The sequence below is a fragment of the Scomber japonicus genome, chromosome 15 (genome assembly GCF_027409825.1).
Source record: "Scomber japonicus isolate fScoJap1 chromosome 15, fScoJap1.pri, whole genome shotgun sequence".
In the NCBI taxonomy this organism is placed as follows: domain Eukaryota; kingdom Metazoa; phylum Chordata; class Actinopteri; order Scombriformes; family Scombridae; genus Scomber; species Scomber japonicus.
The window spans coordinates 16463486-16481937 of record NC_070592.1 but is presented as its reverse complement, the minus strand read 5'-3'; the positions used below and the strand labels follow the sequence as shown (position 1 = coordinate 16481937).

The following is an 18452-nucleotide window of genomic DNA, read 5'->3' as shown; positions in this document are numbered from 1 at the left end:
TGGACATGAGGCCCACAGCATCAACCTCCAAATGTGATGTGAATATGAGGTTCAATTGTAAAACATAAAGTTGGTAACTCCTGCAAAATGGCGTCTCAAGTCACTGCAGTTCTATGCACACAGATTCTTTAGGTTTGGTCCACAGCTGGTGGTGGCAGCCAGATGTTCTTTTCAAGTCCTGCTAATGATCTTTAAACCATTTGGGAACATTTTCTGCTGAATGCATTTTGAGACAAGAAGTAGACGAAATTAAGGTTGACAATTTCATTCAGATGAAGCACAGTCATGATTCTGACTTGAATATATGAGCAAATTGAGCAGTAGGAAAAATAGTCACATGTAAATGTTCAGTCTAAGTATTTTGACAGTGACACGTGTCTTTGTTGTGTGACTGTGTGCTCAACTTTGCATTTGAAATGAAAAAAAATGACTGTACCAAATTTGAGATGCATTCACAATCACACTCAAACACTTATATCAACTGCAGTACAGCAAAACATAAATATAACAGGTCCTGCAGCAGTTCACTGACAACCTGCATACACTCACAACACATACAAAATGTGGATGAACAGTGTACAGGAGATTATAGGAGATCATGTAGAATACCCTAAATGTGTGTGATTTGATTAAAGAGATAGTTCAGAGACAGTAGTTTTGGGGAATTTTACTATTTTTCTCACTTTCCCAGAGTCGGAATATAATAAATGCCTTCAGACTGACTTTTTATGTATTTGGCGTACTCTGAAGTATGTCAGACAGCAATGGCAGGCTATCTTGGCTCAATTGTTGAAAAACCGAGTAAACTAAAGGGGTGGGGCTTTGTCTGAGGGGAAGCCCAGTCTCTGACTTTGAAAACTCCTGATCTATATCATAATGTGTCAATTATAAGTAATTACTTTGGCATTTAGGCCTGCTAAATCTCATGGATCTGTAAAAGTCATTCTTATTTATGAAGCCCAAAGTAACAAATAACACATTTGTCTCATGATAATATATAGAACACATGATGCTTCTGTCCTTGGACCAATGATTTTTTTTTTTTAATCCACAAAAAAACCTTCAATAGGATAAAAGAGGTAATATAGGAGAGATCACACTTCCTGAGACATGACAGTAGACAGAGTGAAGGAATGTTCATACATATTGTGAATATTATCTCTCAGTCTCTCCACTAAGCTGTTGCCAGTGGAAACGGGTTTAAGTATGGCAAAGGTTCAGCATGTTGTGACTTGGGCCAAAGGTATCTGCTGTGCAGGGATCCTTATCTGGACAGGGTGAGAGGTTTAAATAGGCATGAAGACAACTCTCCTGCACTTGATGTGGCATTTCACCACGTCAGCACCTGCACTGTGGTATGTAACTCTTGTCTCCTTGATCAAGTTTGTGTTTGTCAATCCATCTTTTTGCAAGACATCCATATCTCCTGGATTTTCTGAATTGACTTTATGCATCTGTATATCCAGTGAATCATTTAGGAACAGTAGCCATTTTAGTCTCTCAGTCATGACATAAAAACATGTTTCATATTAAGTGACTGAAGTCTACAACCCGCAGACATCAGCAGACAGTTTGTATTAATTAATGATGCTCTGCCATTGACTGTACAATTAAGTACAGAGTGAGTTAATCTTCATTTGTTTCAGGATTTTACCTTCAGTTGAAGTGTACGAACCCCATGATCAAATAGTCATACATACTGGCGTTGTGTTACTTGATGTGATTATAGTGAAAATAAATTATCCCCGTTTTAGTTGGGGACCCCTTGGAACTTCCTAAACTTTAGGATCCTTGGGAGTGTCTGGACCCCCCACTTTGAGAACCACTGGTCCAAATCACGTTAGTCCATTGTTGATGGACCGAGCAAGTCTTAACCTCAGTGATTGTACAGTGACATCTAGTGGTAATAAGTGAGAACTGTTGCTTTACTGGTTCAGGGACCCTGCATCAATAAAAAACAGTAGCCTAAATTGGATCTGCTTGTTTGGATTAAAGTAGAAAATTGTAAATATCTGAAAATAATATGGTGAGGACTCAGAATTTAACATGTGTTTACAAGCTGCAGTAAAATCATTCGGTTAAACTTGTTGACACATTTTTAAAACTACATTCCTTCAGTGGAAGCCACAGTGGTATGTATGCTGTATTCAGCTCCATGTAGGCGATGTGCGGATCTGCCCATGCCCAGGGCTATGTCAGAGGGGGGCGGGCAGCAGCGCGGAGCTCCTCCCTCCTCCAGGCTGCCGTCACCGGCGCTGCTGGACCGGAGCAACTCGGCACCAACAACCAGCCGCCGGCTGCTCCTCCGTGCTGAGTGAAGACTCGGTGCAGCCAGGAGCCTTCCCGTCCTGTCATCTCTCACCGCTCACGGTAAAAACGACATGGCCTCCGACGGCATGGACGAGCGATCCCCGCTCCTGTCGACCCCCAATTCCGAGAATGTGACCCCCACTGCACCCCCCTACCTGCAGGATTCAAGTCCCAGAGGTAAACACGCTACACGTCGAGCCCTCCGCCTGCATGCTGAATCATTTTCGGGCGTATCGAAGTGCGTAAATAAACCGCAGCGAGGCATAGCAAGGGCATCGGTGGGAAATCAATCTGCAGCTGAGGAAAAGGTGGAGCTACCACTGTGAGAACTGGAGCAGTGGGTTAGACAAGAGGGGCCTACAATAACAGCAACCTCTGTTTTTACTGCAGAAATGCTTACATCACGACGCAGCTGGGGAGCCTTAATGTTTTGGGTCTTCCCAAAAATGTGATATCAGTCGTGATGTAGCAAGACTGCAAGGCCTCGTTAGGTTTTTGCATGAATGTCGCAAGTTGTTGATTGATGGGGGGAAAGAGATGACCCATTGCAGATGAAGGCAGGCTAGCAGTCTTTTGTCCCAGCTGCAAATCAACAAAATGCCCAGATGTGCCCTTTTATGGATGGGACCAAACCAACAACACTGCGTGATTTAACTGTCATGCTGTCGTGTTTAATGGTCAATTTGCATGAAAGTGAGGCTGTTAAAAACAAATAGTTGGCCTCATTTATCTGGCAAAGGCAGTTTGAATTTGTTATGTCATTCTCTGTATCTGTTATCTGTTTATGGCCAGAGAACTGCCACAGTCTCCATAGTCTGCTTAGTAAACAGATGAATGTAGGTTACAGAGCCATAATGCATGCAGGGAGCTGACTAACCCAGGCAATTACTGCTCATAAATCCTCTAACCACCCTGTCTAGGACTCGGAGCCATTGTCAGGGCTGGCCTTTACACTGAATTAGGTTCAATCATACTCTGAATTTGTGCAGAAAAATATCAAATACGCATGCTCTTCCTTTTTTGCCAGAGGCTTCACTTAAGACCCAGTTTCTCTACAAAAAACATTCAGATCAGTTTCTCTTATTAAAAGGGTATGTTTTTGTTTTATCTCTCATTTAAGCAGCTTGATCTCTCTTTCAGATTGAACTTGTGTGGAAAAGCTGATATTAATTGAGCTTCAACTTCTGTTAAAGGCTCTACAAATAGCATTTCTCTGCCTCCCCGGTTGTTCTGCTACCAATGAATGGATTCATTGACCGTGTAATACTCTTTTAGGAGCATTTCAGGACAGACGGCTAATATCAAGGAAACGAATGCTGGAAATGAACATTTTGCAGTTCTATGTAATCTAAATCTAATCTTACAAAATTCACATTTACCCACAGGATTACAAAATTCACATTTACCCACAGGATTAATCATAAAACCTTTAACACCAGACTGTAATAACTTATGAACTCACTGTATTTCAGTATATTTCATGGCCTAGTTTCTCCCTCCCTCCCTCTCTGCTACCTGGATTATGGCTAATTCCAGTTTCTTGGGGTTTGTTGGTCCACAATCCTCTATCAACCAGTTTTAAGGTGGCTTAATTTGAGCCAAAGAGGCCAAAACTGAGACATTTTTCTAAAACGAAATGGCTGTGCTTTGACAAATAATCGGCTGTAATGAGGTAATGAGCTAATGTGAGGTGTGATTAGGAGTAAAAGCTGTAATTTGTGAAATTATTAATTTTCTAAATCTATCTCTGTCACTCCTTTACCCGAAGAGAGCTGTCCACCATCAGTTTTTATTCCACAGTAGCAGGTTGACAATGAGAAATACAGTATGTAGAGATTCATTGTTTGCTGTATTTTCCATCAGTGGGCAGCGTGTGGTAAGGGGTGGAGACCAATGACCTTGGCTGCCTCTGAATGGTTAGATAGGCGCTGGGCTTGATTTTTTTTTGCCACTTACTGGATATATTAATGCTTGAATGGCAGAGCAAATTGACTGCAACTAAATGCCTTTCTGAGGCTCTTTTAATCTTGACATGGATAAATGGATTCCTCATTTTTGATTTTGGATACAGTGCTTCACTGACACAGAAAGAGCTGTTAAAATAAACATTTCTATCAAATTTATTCAAGTGTTTCCCGGTTGGGAGTGATTGTCTGCCAGGATTCAAGAATATTAGTCTAAATAGTTACTTTAATAAAGATAATAAATGACTATGATGATATATTATATTTTTCTTACTGTCAACAAATCCAACAAAAAGACCAACAAAGAATTAATCCTACTAAAAGTATTGTCTTTGTATCCAAAGTCTGATATATCGTTTTCCTAACCCTAACCCTACTATTAAAAACTGTTCCTTCATTACTGCAAATATGGGCATTGTAGTCTGTATTGTAGCTGAAAGTAGATCCCAACAAATACACTTCTTATTTATTTTCTGATTGTTTGCCAAAACAATAGTGCCAATGTGTAATAATACATTCATGTTTTTTGAACATGATTTTATGTTCTTTTTTTGTCTTTTTCATGTTAAGCATACAATGAATATCATTTATTTTGTTGTAAAGCACTTTGAGCTGCATTTTTTTGTATGAAAGGTGCTATACAAATAAAGTTATTATTATGATTATTATTATAATTTTTACTTGCGTTTACCTCAGGTTTTAGGCCTTTGATCATGTTTAACATAGAAATTATAACAGTATATAAATGAGTATATCACAAAAAGCATGCTATGTACCCTTTAAAGAGAATATTATTTCATGCCACATGTGCAACAAGAAAAAAACGAAAACATCCTCCTCTAGCTGCTGATACCAGCTACTCAGCTACACCCCACAAACCACAAGTCCCACAATCAGCTGGTCATCCAGTCAGCGATAGAGCCGCCAGCAAGGCAGGATGTGATGGCAACTGTATATTGTGGTGCTGGTGGTGGTTGTAGTAGTAGGAGCTTCTCATCTTACCTCTGGCTCCAAGGGCAGCCAGTGAAAACCTATAGCTGCTATATTCAGTTTCTCCAGTGCACACAGCTAGGAGAGAAAGCAAAAAGTAACAGGCCTCTTTGGTAGATTGTAGAGGGAAGAGTGCTGGATCAGAGGTTTATTTTGTACTGTTATACAAGAGTTTATGGTTTAAGAAGAGAAGGTCTGCATCTGTCTGACATTACATTTTCGATTAACCCAAGTTAGCAGAGGATTATGTTTTTTTTTTCCTGTAAGAGGCACCAACTACACACAGCAGGAGGGTCCAGTCTTTGGCATGCTCTGGTTGTATTTCTGCTGAGAACAGCCGGGTTTGCCCAAATGTAGACCGGGTGTCCCATCTGTCCCTGTGGTGTTGACTGGTTGAGAATCACTGAATCTCATAGCCAAACTCGTGTACCTGTTGACTTGCCCCATTATCTCAATCAGAGCTGAGATCAGAAGGAAACTGGTCATTTGTCAGATTAGATGTGTCCTTTGTGTTTGTCCAACAGTCAGACTTTCACAAACCTGTCTTAAAACAACAGTCACTTTCTCATATGCAGATTGAAACAGATTTTTTAGTGCTGTAATCATTCCTCCTGTTCATACTGGCCATTTAAAGATCCTTTCCTAAGTTCAAAGTTACAGTCTTATTAGTTTTTGTTTATTGACTTTTTGTTTGTGTTGAGCTACACAATGAGGACTCTGGATTTTGTCCCTCATGACTTACATTGAAAGACGTCAATATAAACAGGAGAAATGATTACAACAAGAAAAATCTAATTTAATGTTTGTATGGATACCTGATTGTTGTTTTAAGACAGACTTGAAAAAATGTGAACCCATCCTTTAATACAACCATGAAGAATGTATCTAGTAAGATAACTGCAGACACACATTTCATATGATTCTGTTGCAAAATTGAGCAAACAGTGTTGTATAAAACAACATACAAAGGAAATAAATGAAGCATTGTACTTAATGAAGTCTGTCTGGTATATATAATACTAGTACTCCTATGTTTTCTCTAATACTGGAATATTTGATTGATTCATCAATTTTGATAATCACCAAAGCATTTCATTCATTTATATAAGAAACACACCATTTGATAATTTTCTCTATTTTTACATCATTACATATATATATATATTTTTTTAATCTTTGTTTTCATCAGACAAAACAAAAAGTAGACTTCACGTTTGGCTGCAGGATGTTGTAAGGGGCATTTCTTTTTTCTGTTTTGAAGGGATTTTTGGCATTTAATTGACAAATTGTAAACATAATGGACAGATATGAAAGGAAATAATGGACAGTTACAAGTCTAATGTTCCAGATGATCAGCTATTTTCTTTCTAGAGCAAATTATTCAGTTAATTTAATTGAATCCTGACCGAAGGTTTGGTGAAATTGTAGAAATGAAAGAAGAGAGAGTTTGCGTGCTGCCGGCTTTATCTTCTATAACACAGAATGTTAAGTATGCGTGAGTACTACAGTAGAGTGACTGGTGCAAATCTATGGATTAAATGTATTAAAACCCTGAAAAACACATGGAATGTAGACTAATTACAAAAGGTTAATGTGGGATTAAACAGTGCAGAGTTCATTTGAGTGGCTACTGGAGTTACAGCCATTCTTTCAGACATAAAGAGAATAATTGTTTAACCTGTGAAGGCTGTACATCTGATCAGGTTGATTACACTTGTTTATTGACCATAAAAAATCATCAGTGGTCTGGTTATTCTTTGTTTCTCTGCCAAACTGGTCAGGTGTTTATAACGCTCATCTTATTTTATCTGCTCATCCAACTGATGCAACAACTCAGCAAATGAATGCAGTTTAATATATGTACATTTTCAACAGTGAAGTCTAAAAATGTGGTTAGATATAACTTGTGATAATTGCAATGAGCATATCCCTGCTAATTTAAATGATTTTCACTGGTGTTTCTTCATAAAGCACAAACAATTGGCCACCGTAACAAGTGTTAAGTGCATTTACATACATTTTATTTATAATAAGTAGACACTGTTACATGTTGTATGCAGCTTGACAGTGAGTGGATTTTTCACTTTGGTATCTAAAAGGGCTCATTGTTTCTTTCTTAAACATACAGAGTGGTACTCGGGGCCCCTGACAAAGAGAGAGTCACATGTTGAGCAATCAGAGCCGAACACAGGCTGTCATGAGTTTGCATACAGTAGTGCAGGAATTAAGCTGGAAACCGTGAATGAAGAATGAGAACTGACATTATGATGGAATGTAACTTAACACAGGATCATTTCACATGTTTCCAGGCTTAGGGTGATCGTCTAGCAGGTTGTAAGTAACATAAAGTATGGGTATTTCATACAGTTTTGGGAATATGTGACTGGAAACTAACAGTTAATAATCGCATGTCATGTTAGCTGGCAGCTCCTCTCTGTAGGTTGTATTGGGATGTATCATTCATTTATTTTTGTATTGTAAATCGTGGGTAGCTTATTATAAAATATTTTTACACAAATCAAATGATTAAAACTTTACGACACCCACAAATCTTCTGTTATGTTGTTAATCAGAGTCTCACACAGAGACTTCAGCAATTGGCACTTTAATTGTGAATTTATAATTTTTCTGACCTATGATATATATTTATCATTATCATCATTATTATTATTTTAAGATTAGTTTTTTGGGAGAGAGACAGAGAGATGCCTATCTCAGTTTTATTCCACAATATGTCGTTGAATGTCATTTTTGATAACAAAAAAGTCTTAACTTTTGGTAACCGAGTGGTTACCATGCATGCCACCTAATGGCAGCATCCCTGGTTCGATTCTGGCTTCTTTGCTGCAGGTCATTCCCTTCTCTCATCCTGTTTCCTGTCACTCTCTCTGCTGTGAAATACTGTAAAGGCAAAAAAAAATGCCCCAACAGCACAAAATGCATATTAACATATTATATGACATTATCTGGGGTATATTGATAAAACAAAGATGTTTTGCTGTGTGCTCAGTTATGAAGGTAATTTGACATTCATGGATTTGCAGCACAACCTGCTGCAAATATACACAGCTCAGACCCAGACATCACTAAACATTACTGCAAAACCATGTTTAGCACAAATTAAAACTGTTTTCCCTTCTAGGCATTTTATACATTGTTGACCTGTGTAAACTGTACAGAATAATAAGCACCTGTTAAAACCACAGTGTCCACCCATTCAAGATAATGTCCCTTTACAAAACACAAACATGACTTCTTTTTCACTGCATGTAAAACTCCATGTTTTTGTTCTTGATGCTCTGAACGTAGATGCATGCGATTAACAGCCTGCTGTGTGTTGTTTGCTTTGCCCTCCTCCTCTCAAAGCCGAACTACCTCCTCCCTACACAGCCATCGCCAGCCCCGATGCCGGCGGTGTGCCTGTCATCAACTGCCGCGTATGCCAGTCTCTCATCAACCTGGATGGCAAGCTGCATCAGCACGTGGTCAAGTGCACAGTCTGCAACGAAGCTACGGTAAGAGGCGGCTATTGTGCAGGCTGGTGACGGCTTTATGAATGATGTCTTGTGTCAACAGACAGTTGTAATAGTTCAACTGCCAAGTTCAGTGAAGACATTTAGTCTGCAGTTGTTTGGGTTGCTTGTCATTCCTCTCCTCTCCTCTCCTCTCCTCCCTTCTCCTCTCCTCTCCTTTGCTTCTTTCTCCTTTTCCCACCTCTCCTCTTCTCCTCCCTTCACCTTCTCTCCCTTCACCTGCCCTCCTCTTCCCTCCCCTCACATTGACTTTTACACTCAATTTACGATCTATCTCTGTGACAATATAATCACACCTGCAGATGCATTTTCTGGACGTCACGCTCAGCTGTAGCATTAGTGTCTTGTTCTGTTTTACTGTGCAGAATAATTTAGTTTGATAGAACGATTTGTCAATAATGATACTAATAAAAAATATTGATTGCAACCTTTGATCAACTTCAAGTACAAAATTTGACTGTGTGGTCTAATTCTAGACTTTGCAAAGCACAACCATTTCAATCAATCAGCAGGCAGCACAGAGTGAGACGGAAACTTTAGAGGCTTTAGAATTGCTTCTCGAATGGCTGACAAATACAGCGTGACAGAGTATGTGATATGAGTATTTGAAGGTAATGGTTGAACTAATTTATATTTTATAGATTAAAGGCAAAGCTATTGATTTTTCACAGCACTTTATCCACCCCGTTAGTGTCTGCACTATACTGTGACAAGGTGCTGGTGCCAGTGAGCTGATTTTTTTTCCGTTGTCTCTCAGCCCATCAAGAACCCGCCAACAGGGAAAAAGTATGTGAGGTGTCCCTGTAACTGCTTGCTTATCTGTAAAGACACATCCAGGAGGATAGGATGCCCGCGACCAAACTGGTAGGTGGGAGATAAATGAGGTATTCAGCTTGATATTTCTCTCTGCAGGATTACGTCCTGTCTAGAGCTGAATTTACGATTGTTACATGTGGAGTCATTAATATCGACTTCTTTTATAAGTACTTTCCATATTACTTAAGTCAACAGAAACTTTTATAGTTCGGTCTTGGATGTGCTGCGATCGTAACTTTGTCTTTTCCATTTGGTCCTCCGACAGCAGACGCATCATCAACCTGAGCCCGGTGATGGTGATCCCAGAGGAGCAACCCGCCCAGCCGGCACTGCCCATCCAGCCTGAGGGGATGAGAGTGGTTTGCGGTCACTGTGGCAACACCTTCCTAGTACGTAAAACCCACCAAGACAACCAGCTTAACCAGTCACAGGCTTGTTCATGCAGCGTTATGTTACTGTGTTGTTGGTACATGCATGTTAGTAATCTTGAAGGCCAAACCGCAGTGTATTCCTTCATGTTTTTTCCTCATGTAACCCTCATGTAAATGTTGGATTTTCTGAAGTGTTATAGCAGAGTTGTACAGATGTTCTAGGTGGTATAGCTTTGTGTACTATTCACACTTTATTCATGTCAGATTCAAGCACACATTAGAGTTATGAGTTCTCCTGTTGAATCATCTTTTATCTCATGAAATGAAAACCTTCATCCTGTTGCAGATTTGGTCAGAATATGATGTCTGCAAGTGGCTGTCATCACTTCCTTGCCTGTCTTATTAAAAACAAAAACTCAGGTCGCACTGGATTATAGTCACATCTGGTTACAAGACATGCCACGTACCTCTCTAACCTGCAGCTGCACCAACTTGTTGCAGATTCTTTTTAAATGTCATCCTGCCACCTTGTGTTGAGGATCAAAATTTCTGACATGCAACATGTTCACTTTGATTGACTTCTGTTTATTAAAACATCTGGCAGGTGTCTATATGACCCACTCTAGTATGTCAAAATCATGTCCTCTTTAATGTGTGCACGTTGTCGATTGCGGCGTCTGTAGGGCAGTGAAGACGCCAGGTCATCCCAGCCAATGTCTGGCCTCCCCAGTGATGGCTCTCCCCCAGTACAACAACAGGTTGAGAAAAGCTGGTCACACTGGTGGACATATTAACAACAGCCTAACCCTGCTCTAGTTCAGTCTGTGGCCTTATTCACACTGGTTACAATATGACTTTATTCACATCTGGCTTTGAAAAGAGCTGCAGCCAAAAAGAGTTGAATTTCAAGTGTATTAAATTGGCTTAAATCTAGATGGTTTGGACTTTGTTGGCTAATTGCTGATTTTATTTCAATTTGCATTCCTTCACAGAAGCCACATGTCAAAAGTCACATATTTAACTTGTGTTAATAGGACCTTTGTCTTTTCTCATCTGCGATGGGTTAAACAATTCCATAGTGCTTCTTTTTTAACATCAGAACCCTCAACAAAAAAATGTGTCTATTCATACTCGTAACTAACATATTGTAAGAATCATTTTAGGTGCTTATAGTTTTTTGACCTTTTTAAATCCTTTCTCTAATAAGGGAATCATTTTACCATCATACCTGATCATGTGAAATCATTTACAGTAAGTCTTGTGTTGATTGTCCTTAGTCCTTAAAGCGCAGATTTAATGACCGTAGCATGTTTGTGAATGCATGTGTGCACACTCCGTACTGTGACGTAACTGTATTTCTTTTCTCTGTTCTTCTTTCTCTCACAGTGGATGGAGCTTCGGTTTAACACACTAGCCAAATGTCCCCACTGCAAAAAAATGTGAGTCCATCATTTCTGTTCAACACACTATAAAGGTCAAAATGAAACACACAGGTCACTGGATTTTTCAACTACAGTTCATATTTTATCTGACTGCTCTCATGTCTATATATTTATTTTCAGTCTTTTGATGAGCACAGTCTCCAATTTAAATGACCATGCTAGGGCTACACGGTTATTTTCATTATTAATTAATGTGATGTAGCGTAGCTCAAGTGACAAGGAAGGTGGTAGGCAGGCAGACGCAGGCTGTCATTTGAATGAGTGAAAACTGATTTATTCAGTCCGATGTAACAACAAAAAGAATGTGTGTCCAAAAATGAAAAACACTCAAAATGAACTGGCTTAACTCAAGATACTCAACTAAGGCATGAACAAGTGCACACAGCTACACCTTCATCCTCTGACCTCCTCTAAACCTACATCACTCAATTAGGCAGAACCATTACTGCAGCAGTGTTCTCTCCCTCTTACAACTGGCACTCAACAGCTACTTGTATCAGTCAACACTGTTTACCACCCATCATTCCCAACATTTCTATAAGCCAAAACAATAAATAGATAGAAAGATGAAATCAGCCTTTTAACTGAGTAAAATAAATCCCCCCTGCTTAGTCCAACCCACTGACATCACCAGTGTATAACTACAGGAAGTAGTTGGGCAGTTCTTCACTTTGTTTGGTAAGCACATGGTGGCTTTGGTAAGTAACAAAGAAAGACAATGCATCATTTATGAAACTCAAAACTAAAGCCAATAAAGATGAACCTTATATGCCTGTTTTACTATGACCAAAAGTTTGCTGAATGTAAATTGTAGCCAAATACAAAACAGGGATAGTATGCGTCTGCATATGATTACTGGTAAACTAATGGTTTAAACAAACAAGCATAGTCAAATTAATAAGTTAGCTGGTGTTGATGGTGAAAGAAAAAGGTGACAAATGATGGGTTTCACCCACTTAGTCACAATTCATTTTCTTGATTTACTGATTAATCATTTGTGTAAGAATATTAAATTTACTATAATGTAAACATAAAATCCTCACATTTAAGACAATGGAGCCAGCAAACATATGGCCTTTTTGCTTAAAAACTTACAGCTATGAGCTGTTTAAGCTGTGTAACTAAAAGCGAACAAACAAGCAGCTGGAGTTTTTCAGTCACTTACAGAAAATCTGAATTTAGGCAGGAAGGTGGAACTGAAGTTGGGAGAGCACCATAAAGAGTTGAAATTTAAGAGATTTCTCAAATTGAGGTGAACGTACCTCATCCTGCTTTAAAGGTATACTGTGCAGGATCTTGCCAAATAAAACAATGTGTAGACTCATACAAAAGTAATCCCTCTCAATCATCACTCATGACCCACTATATAAATACCCTGCAGTGTATTTATCTGCAGAAACTCTGTCCGTGCTTCTATGTTTTTTATTTCCTTAGTATTTTGCTGTGTTCAGGATGTTTCTGGGTATAAACCTTAGGGCAGTGGGCGTGTTTCTCCCAGCTAATAACAGCTTGCAGGGTGTAAGGTCGGGATTTTTCTGGGTACATCTCCATCTCTGCTCTGCTCTGCTCTCTATCTCTCTGTGATGGATGTATAAAGGGCTGCATGTCTGTGTGTCTGTTTGACTGAGGGTGCAGTTGAGCTACACATACGCAGAGCAGAAAGGCTACAGCGGACAGAATGATGCTCAGTATTAAAATTAAATCTAGCAGTGTGGAGTGTTGTTAAAACGCTAAATTAACTTTCCAGTTAGAGATTTTGCTTTAACTCTCAGCCATGTAGGTGTGTGGCTTGATATGATACACTTCATTATAGATGTAAATACTAAAACCTAAAAGCTTTCATCCTTTTATTTTTATTACTGGTGGACTTTTCGATTGTTTACTTTTACAAATAAATTCAGTGTAGTCAGATGGTGAGCTTTAGAGGTCTGGACTTTCCTCTTGGAAGGGGAGTGGAAGGGAGGGGAGGTAATAGAGGCTAATCTAGACGTGTGACAAGAATTAGAGCCTGGCCTCAATACATGAAGTGAGGATGGGGTAGGAGGTTCACAGGGTGGTGTGAGGGCAAAGAAAGGTGTGTGTCTGAAAATGAGAGACAGTATCTGGGAAGGAAAGAAGCAATGATGCAGAGACACAGAGACAGGCCTGCAACAGAAAATCAAGCTGCAGCCAAAACATGCTGTCTCATACTGTATCTCAGCATCTTTTTTTGTTTTGTTTTTAACCTCTGTGTCTGTCTCGATCTTTTTCTGTCTCTCTGAATGCATTTTTTATAGTTTGATTACGTCTCTATCTATAGCTAGCCATGCTTTTATTCCTCTGTCTTTCTGTGGTTGTTTTTGCTGTTGTTTCAAACCCACATGGGCTCATAAGATACTGAAATTTCTGCTGCAGAATTGAAACATTTATCAGAAACAGAACATACATATTACGTTATATGTTATAACGTAATAACTTGGTCCCCTCTCCCAAACTTTACAAAGAAAACCTGCGACAAAAAAGGCTCCCCTCTAAAAAAACAACCAAAGTACTTCATAATCTATCCAGAAAAAGTCAGAAGAGGATGATTTTACTAAAAAGTAAATCATCATGTAGTGAGAAATGAAGTAAATGAAATGAATAAACAGAGCCTATCCTCTTATGGGGACCTCTCCGTGTTTCACTTTTATTTCTTTATTTTCTTATTTTCCTCTTTCCCTCTATCTTATTCCCTAAAACTGCTTTCTTTCTCCCATAAGAGAAGTCAAAGCACTGAGGTAACATTGCTTTATGTCAGGATATTTCACTTTAATGTTTAACAGAAACTGATACCGTAGCTATAGTAGCAACTTGTTGTTGTCAGGCTGTTTTTTATTAGTATTAAAAAGTTTCCCCCACATCTCTCAGTCAGACTGATATACATTAGTTCCAGTTTGATCCTTTAGTTTTTCTGTTTTGCAAATGTTTTCTATTAGTTTTAAATGCATGACAAACCCAGTCCACATCTGGTAGCTTGAGTCTTCAAAAACATAATTTAGAAAAAAAGAAGAGGTTCGCTCCATATATGGTCCCAGGTCACATGAATGATGGTCAGGTGGTGCTAGTGTAAGCAGTCAGATCGTTTTAAAAAGCAGTGGGAGAAGGTAAGAAATCAGGTGACCGTGCCCCCCTAAGCCATCCGAATACCAGTGATTCCTGAAGAATACTTTGGTCCTGTCACATGAGAGGCATGTGAGATCTGAGAGGGGGAGCAAAGTAAAGTCATAGTGAAGCAAAAAAACAAAAAAATTGATGCCAGTCTGGTGCTTAAGGGCAGACGACTGTGTCTGTGTGTTTGTATGGAGTCTGGACAGGATTGCAGTTGTTGGGAGCTGCTCATGTGACTGGCCTCTGGTGCTTTCACGTGTAACTTTAAAAGGGAAAATGAGAGACTTGTGGCTCACAAGGCTGTCGGGGTGCTGTGGAGTAAGACCATTCGGAAAACAGATGTCACAAAGACAGTCATATCGGATCAGTGAACCGTCATACAAATACATAAAAGTATTAAAATATCTGTCCTTCTGAAAGTCTCTGTTCACATGCTCACATTCTTTCCATTTCTTCTTCTCTTGGTTCTTTTTATCTGCAGATCTTCTGTTGGCAGTGCGCTCCCCAGGAGGCGCTGCTGTGCTTATATAACTATAGGAATGATCTGCATTTTCATTGGAGTGGGTTTAACAGTAAGTGCAGCATTTCTTCTGTTTTTAGATAATAAATATCTAAGTATAGATTTATTTATGGGGTACTTTTCAAAATGAGAGCTTCATAGGAAGAAAAAATCATGACATTTTAAGTCTCAAATTGTTGATTTGGATTGATCTAGCAATGTGACTGTATTTATATAGCACCTTTCAAACATAGAGGTAATTCAAAGTGCTTCACATAAAGCAAAGAAATGCATTCTTATGCAGCTATTGAGGTGTTCAAGATGACATTCAGGTTGTTTCTGACATGATAGTCTAAGAAAGTCATGATTAAATTCTCTCTCATTTTGACTTGTGGCACTTCATCTGTCTTATCGTGTTTGTAATGAATTGTTCCTGAAGAGAGTCTTAATGAGACTATTCTGGTTAATTAAAGGGGGAAAAAAAGCAATAACATAATTTAGCATGGAATGTCAAGCAGGCAGGATTATAACAAGCACAAGAGTGACAAAGTAGAATTAACAAAAAAATAAGAAATAGCATTAACAAAAAAGATAATTATTAGTTCATAAACGTGAGCAGCAGCATATAGTCATAAAACACAACTGTAAAAGCATGAATATCACATTAATTATAAAGTCAAATATTATACACCCATACATAGCCAGGCAATGTAAAACAGACTATCATGATACAATTCAAAAATATTTTTGTGCCACAGGAATTTTCACATTTGTGTGAAGGTGTTGTGTGTGTGTGTGTGTGTGTGTGTGTGTGTGTGTGTGTGTGTGTGTGTGTGTGTGTGTGTGTGTGTGTGTGTGTGTGTGTGTGTGTGTGTGTGTGTGTGTGTGTGTGTGTGTGTGTGTGTGTGTGTGTGTGTGTGCGCGTGTGTGTGTGTGCGCGTATGTGTGTGTTAGTTACAGTATATTACAAATACATCACATGCACATTGGTCCGTTAAGCCAACTGGACTAACTGGCAGGATGTGCAGCTCAGTAAACAAAAGCACTGTGTTTGGTCCTAACAACCACATATTGTTCAGTTTTTCACAGTATATCAGACACATATTAGACTTTCACAACCTGCTATAATCATATTAGAACCTTAATCACTTAGTATTTTAATTAAAAGTTACTGAGTTTGTTGCAGATTGTCCTAATTTTTCTGCAGCTGAATGAAATAATGAAATATTGTTTGATTTGTTTTGGGGTTTTTTATGTTTTCAATGCAGTGAAATATATTAGACTCATCTTGTGTGTTTGCAAGATAAAAATGTATGAAAAAATAAATGAGAACGATAATATTTTTTCTCACATTGTCGCTCTTCTGTGTTTCCAGGTTGGTACTCGGGACTTTGCCAGTCGTTACAATGCCACTTATGTGTCCTGGGCATTCGCCTACCTGCTTGGCCTCATCTGTCTGATACGAGCCTGCTACTGGGGAGCGATCAAAGTCAGCTATCCAGAGAATAGCTTTGCCTAGGGTGGGCATGGCCCTGCACGGCTGAAAGAACATAAACCCCACTTTTAGTTTCTTTTTTCATCTTGTTCAGATTTTCAAACCGTTCATGTTCAGAGGAGTGGAACGTGTGTGTGTGTGTGTGTGTGTGTGTGTGTGTGTGTGTGTGTGTGTGTGTGTGTGCGTGTGTGCGTGTGTGCGTGCGTGTGCGTGCGCGTGCGTTTGTGACTCGCTGAATTCGCTAATATGTGTCGATCACTCCCTCTTACTTATCCACAAGGACTCAAATCCTGCCCAGGCTTTGCAGAGATTCGACAAAGATGCATAAATCAGGAACTTGTATGAATTAGTTTACTAATTCAAAAAGTGATTTTTCTTAATAAATGACAAAATCAACTTGACAACTCTGATTAAAGATTAGCAAACTGGTTGGATTTGGTCTTTCTGGGCCTTTTTTTTTTTTTTTTTTTTTCAGAAGCCTGGCAGACATGACGGTACTCACTTCTTTCTTGTTGTTACAAACCAGACCAAAATGAGACAACCATTTTGCCCATTGCACTACGATTATATGCAATTGTATGTGTTGTTTTGCTGCTAGTTGAACTTAAAGCTGCATATCCATACTGTACCGTAGCCATTTACCTTGCCTGTATACACTGACATAGTATTACGATATGATTTTAACTCTGGAAATGATCAACTTTTAAAAGAAATTATACTTAAATCCTGCCCATGCCTGCCAACTGTGCTGCCCAGTATTAGTCAAGAAGAGCATCTGATCAACAGGAGTTTGTTTTTATTACGGTGTTCATTTATTTTTGTGCCATTGCAGCTGTTAACTCACTACAGCAATAATCCTCTCATTTGAGTTCTTTTGACCTGAAGTCCCAACAGTATCTCCTTGTGTTCACTGCATTTTTGTTGCCTTCTGGTGGAAAATGATCCCAAAACATGGTGACAAGCATTTGCATGTTGACTTGTTTTTGTTCTGTCACTGAGGTGGTGTTTTTTTAACTGTGTCGGAGAGGTAGCTAAAGCGTATAATATCCCTGTCTTAGCTCCTCCTGCCTGTGATTTAGAATGTAAACCCTCCTCCCTCCGCTTGTATCGCTGCTCTCTGAACTCTGTGCTAGCTAGCACCGCTGTACGCTAACTCAGCATCCTGTCTCTTGACTTTGACCAGTGGGCACAGCTCAAACTTCTAACCTTGTTTTGAATGTGATGATGATGATGATGATGATGATGATGATGATGATGAAAATAATATTAAAGATACTCTTTGTACATAGCTCAAATTCAGTACTTGGAGAACTGTAGTGTGAGGTGGAAGGAAAATATGGCTTGTGGGTCTTTTTAAAAATGATAATTTATCAATAAAATGTAAAAACTGTCCATGTTGTGTTTATTTGTCATCCTGGATAGTTTCCCTCTTATCTTTAGTGGTGCAGTCTGACAGTTTTAATTGTTTAGGTTTTTAGCTATTATTAGCTTCATTTCTTGGAGCTGAATGTGATTTCATTGTTGGTGTTTACAGAACTGAAAAATTGTATTTAAAACAAATGCAGAATGTTTCCCCATTAACTGTCCTATCCATTCTGGATAATCCACACAGGTGGGTGGTGGTGTTGTTTTTTCTCATTTTTGAGTTAAAGTGAATGAAGTTTATGCAATTGTGCCTCCACGCATCAGTAGTGATGGCAAAAATAGTATGCATGCCAGTATCTTAAAGTTAATTAGAGATGGATCACCCTCAAGGCAGGAATTATATATCAATGATTGCCCAATTTTACACATGATCCACAATGATCAAGATACAGAAAAGTGGTAATGCATGGCAAAAATAGCATAGTTTCAATATTTTAAAGACCACAAACATTTCAAAAATCATGTTTTATGGGGAGCTCAT

General features: G+C 38.9%; 1 protein-coding gene across 1 annotated transcript; it reads left to right on the top strand.

Moving 5' to 3' along the window:
• Positions 1-2325: 2325 nt before the first annotated feature.
• Positions 2326-16595, top strand: pip4p2 (phosphatidylinositol-4,5-bisphosphate 4-phosphatase 2). Its single transcript, XM_053333819.1, has 7 exons — positions 2326-2487; positions 8631-8779; positions 9555-9661; positions 9879-10002; positions 11371-11423; positions 15034-15124; positions 16427-16595. The coding sequence occupies exons 1-7, from the start codon at positions 2382-2384 to the stop codon at positions 16568-16570; spliced, it is 774 nt and encodes a 257-aa protein (XP_053189794.1). The 5' UTR covers positions 2326-2381; the 3' UTR covers positions 16571-16595.
• Positions 16596-18452: the final 1857 nt, after the last annotated feature.

Bases quoted from the DNA above. Each gene is read 5' to 3' on its own strand.
- pip4p2 (XM_053333819.1), top strand. From the start codon at position 2,382: ATGGCCTCCGACGGCATGGACGAGCGATCCCCGCTCCTGTCGACCCCC. The intron at 8,780-9,554 runs GTAAGAGGCGGC...GTTGTCTCTCAG, and splicing joins CAGTCTGCAACGAAGCTACG to CCCATCAAGAACCCGCCAAC. The intron at 9,662-9,878 runs GTAGGTGGGAGA...GTCCTCCGACAG, and splicing joins GGATGCCCGCGACCAAACTG to CAGACGCATCATCAACCTGA.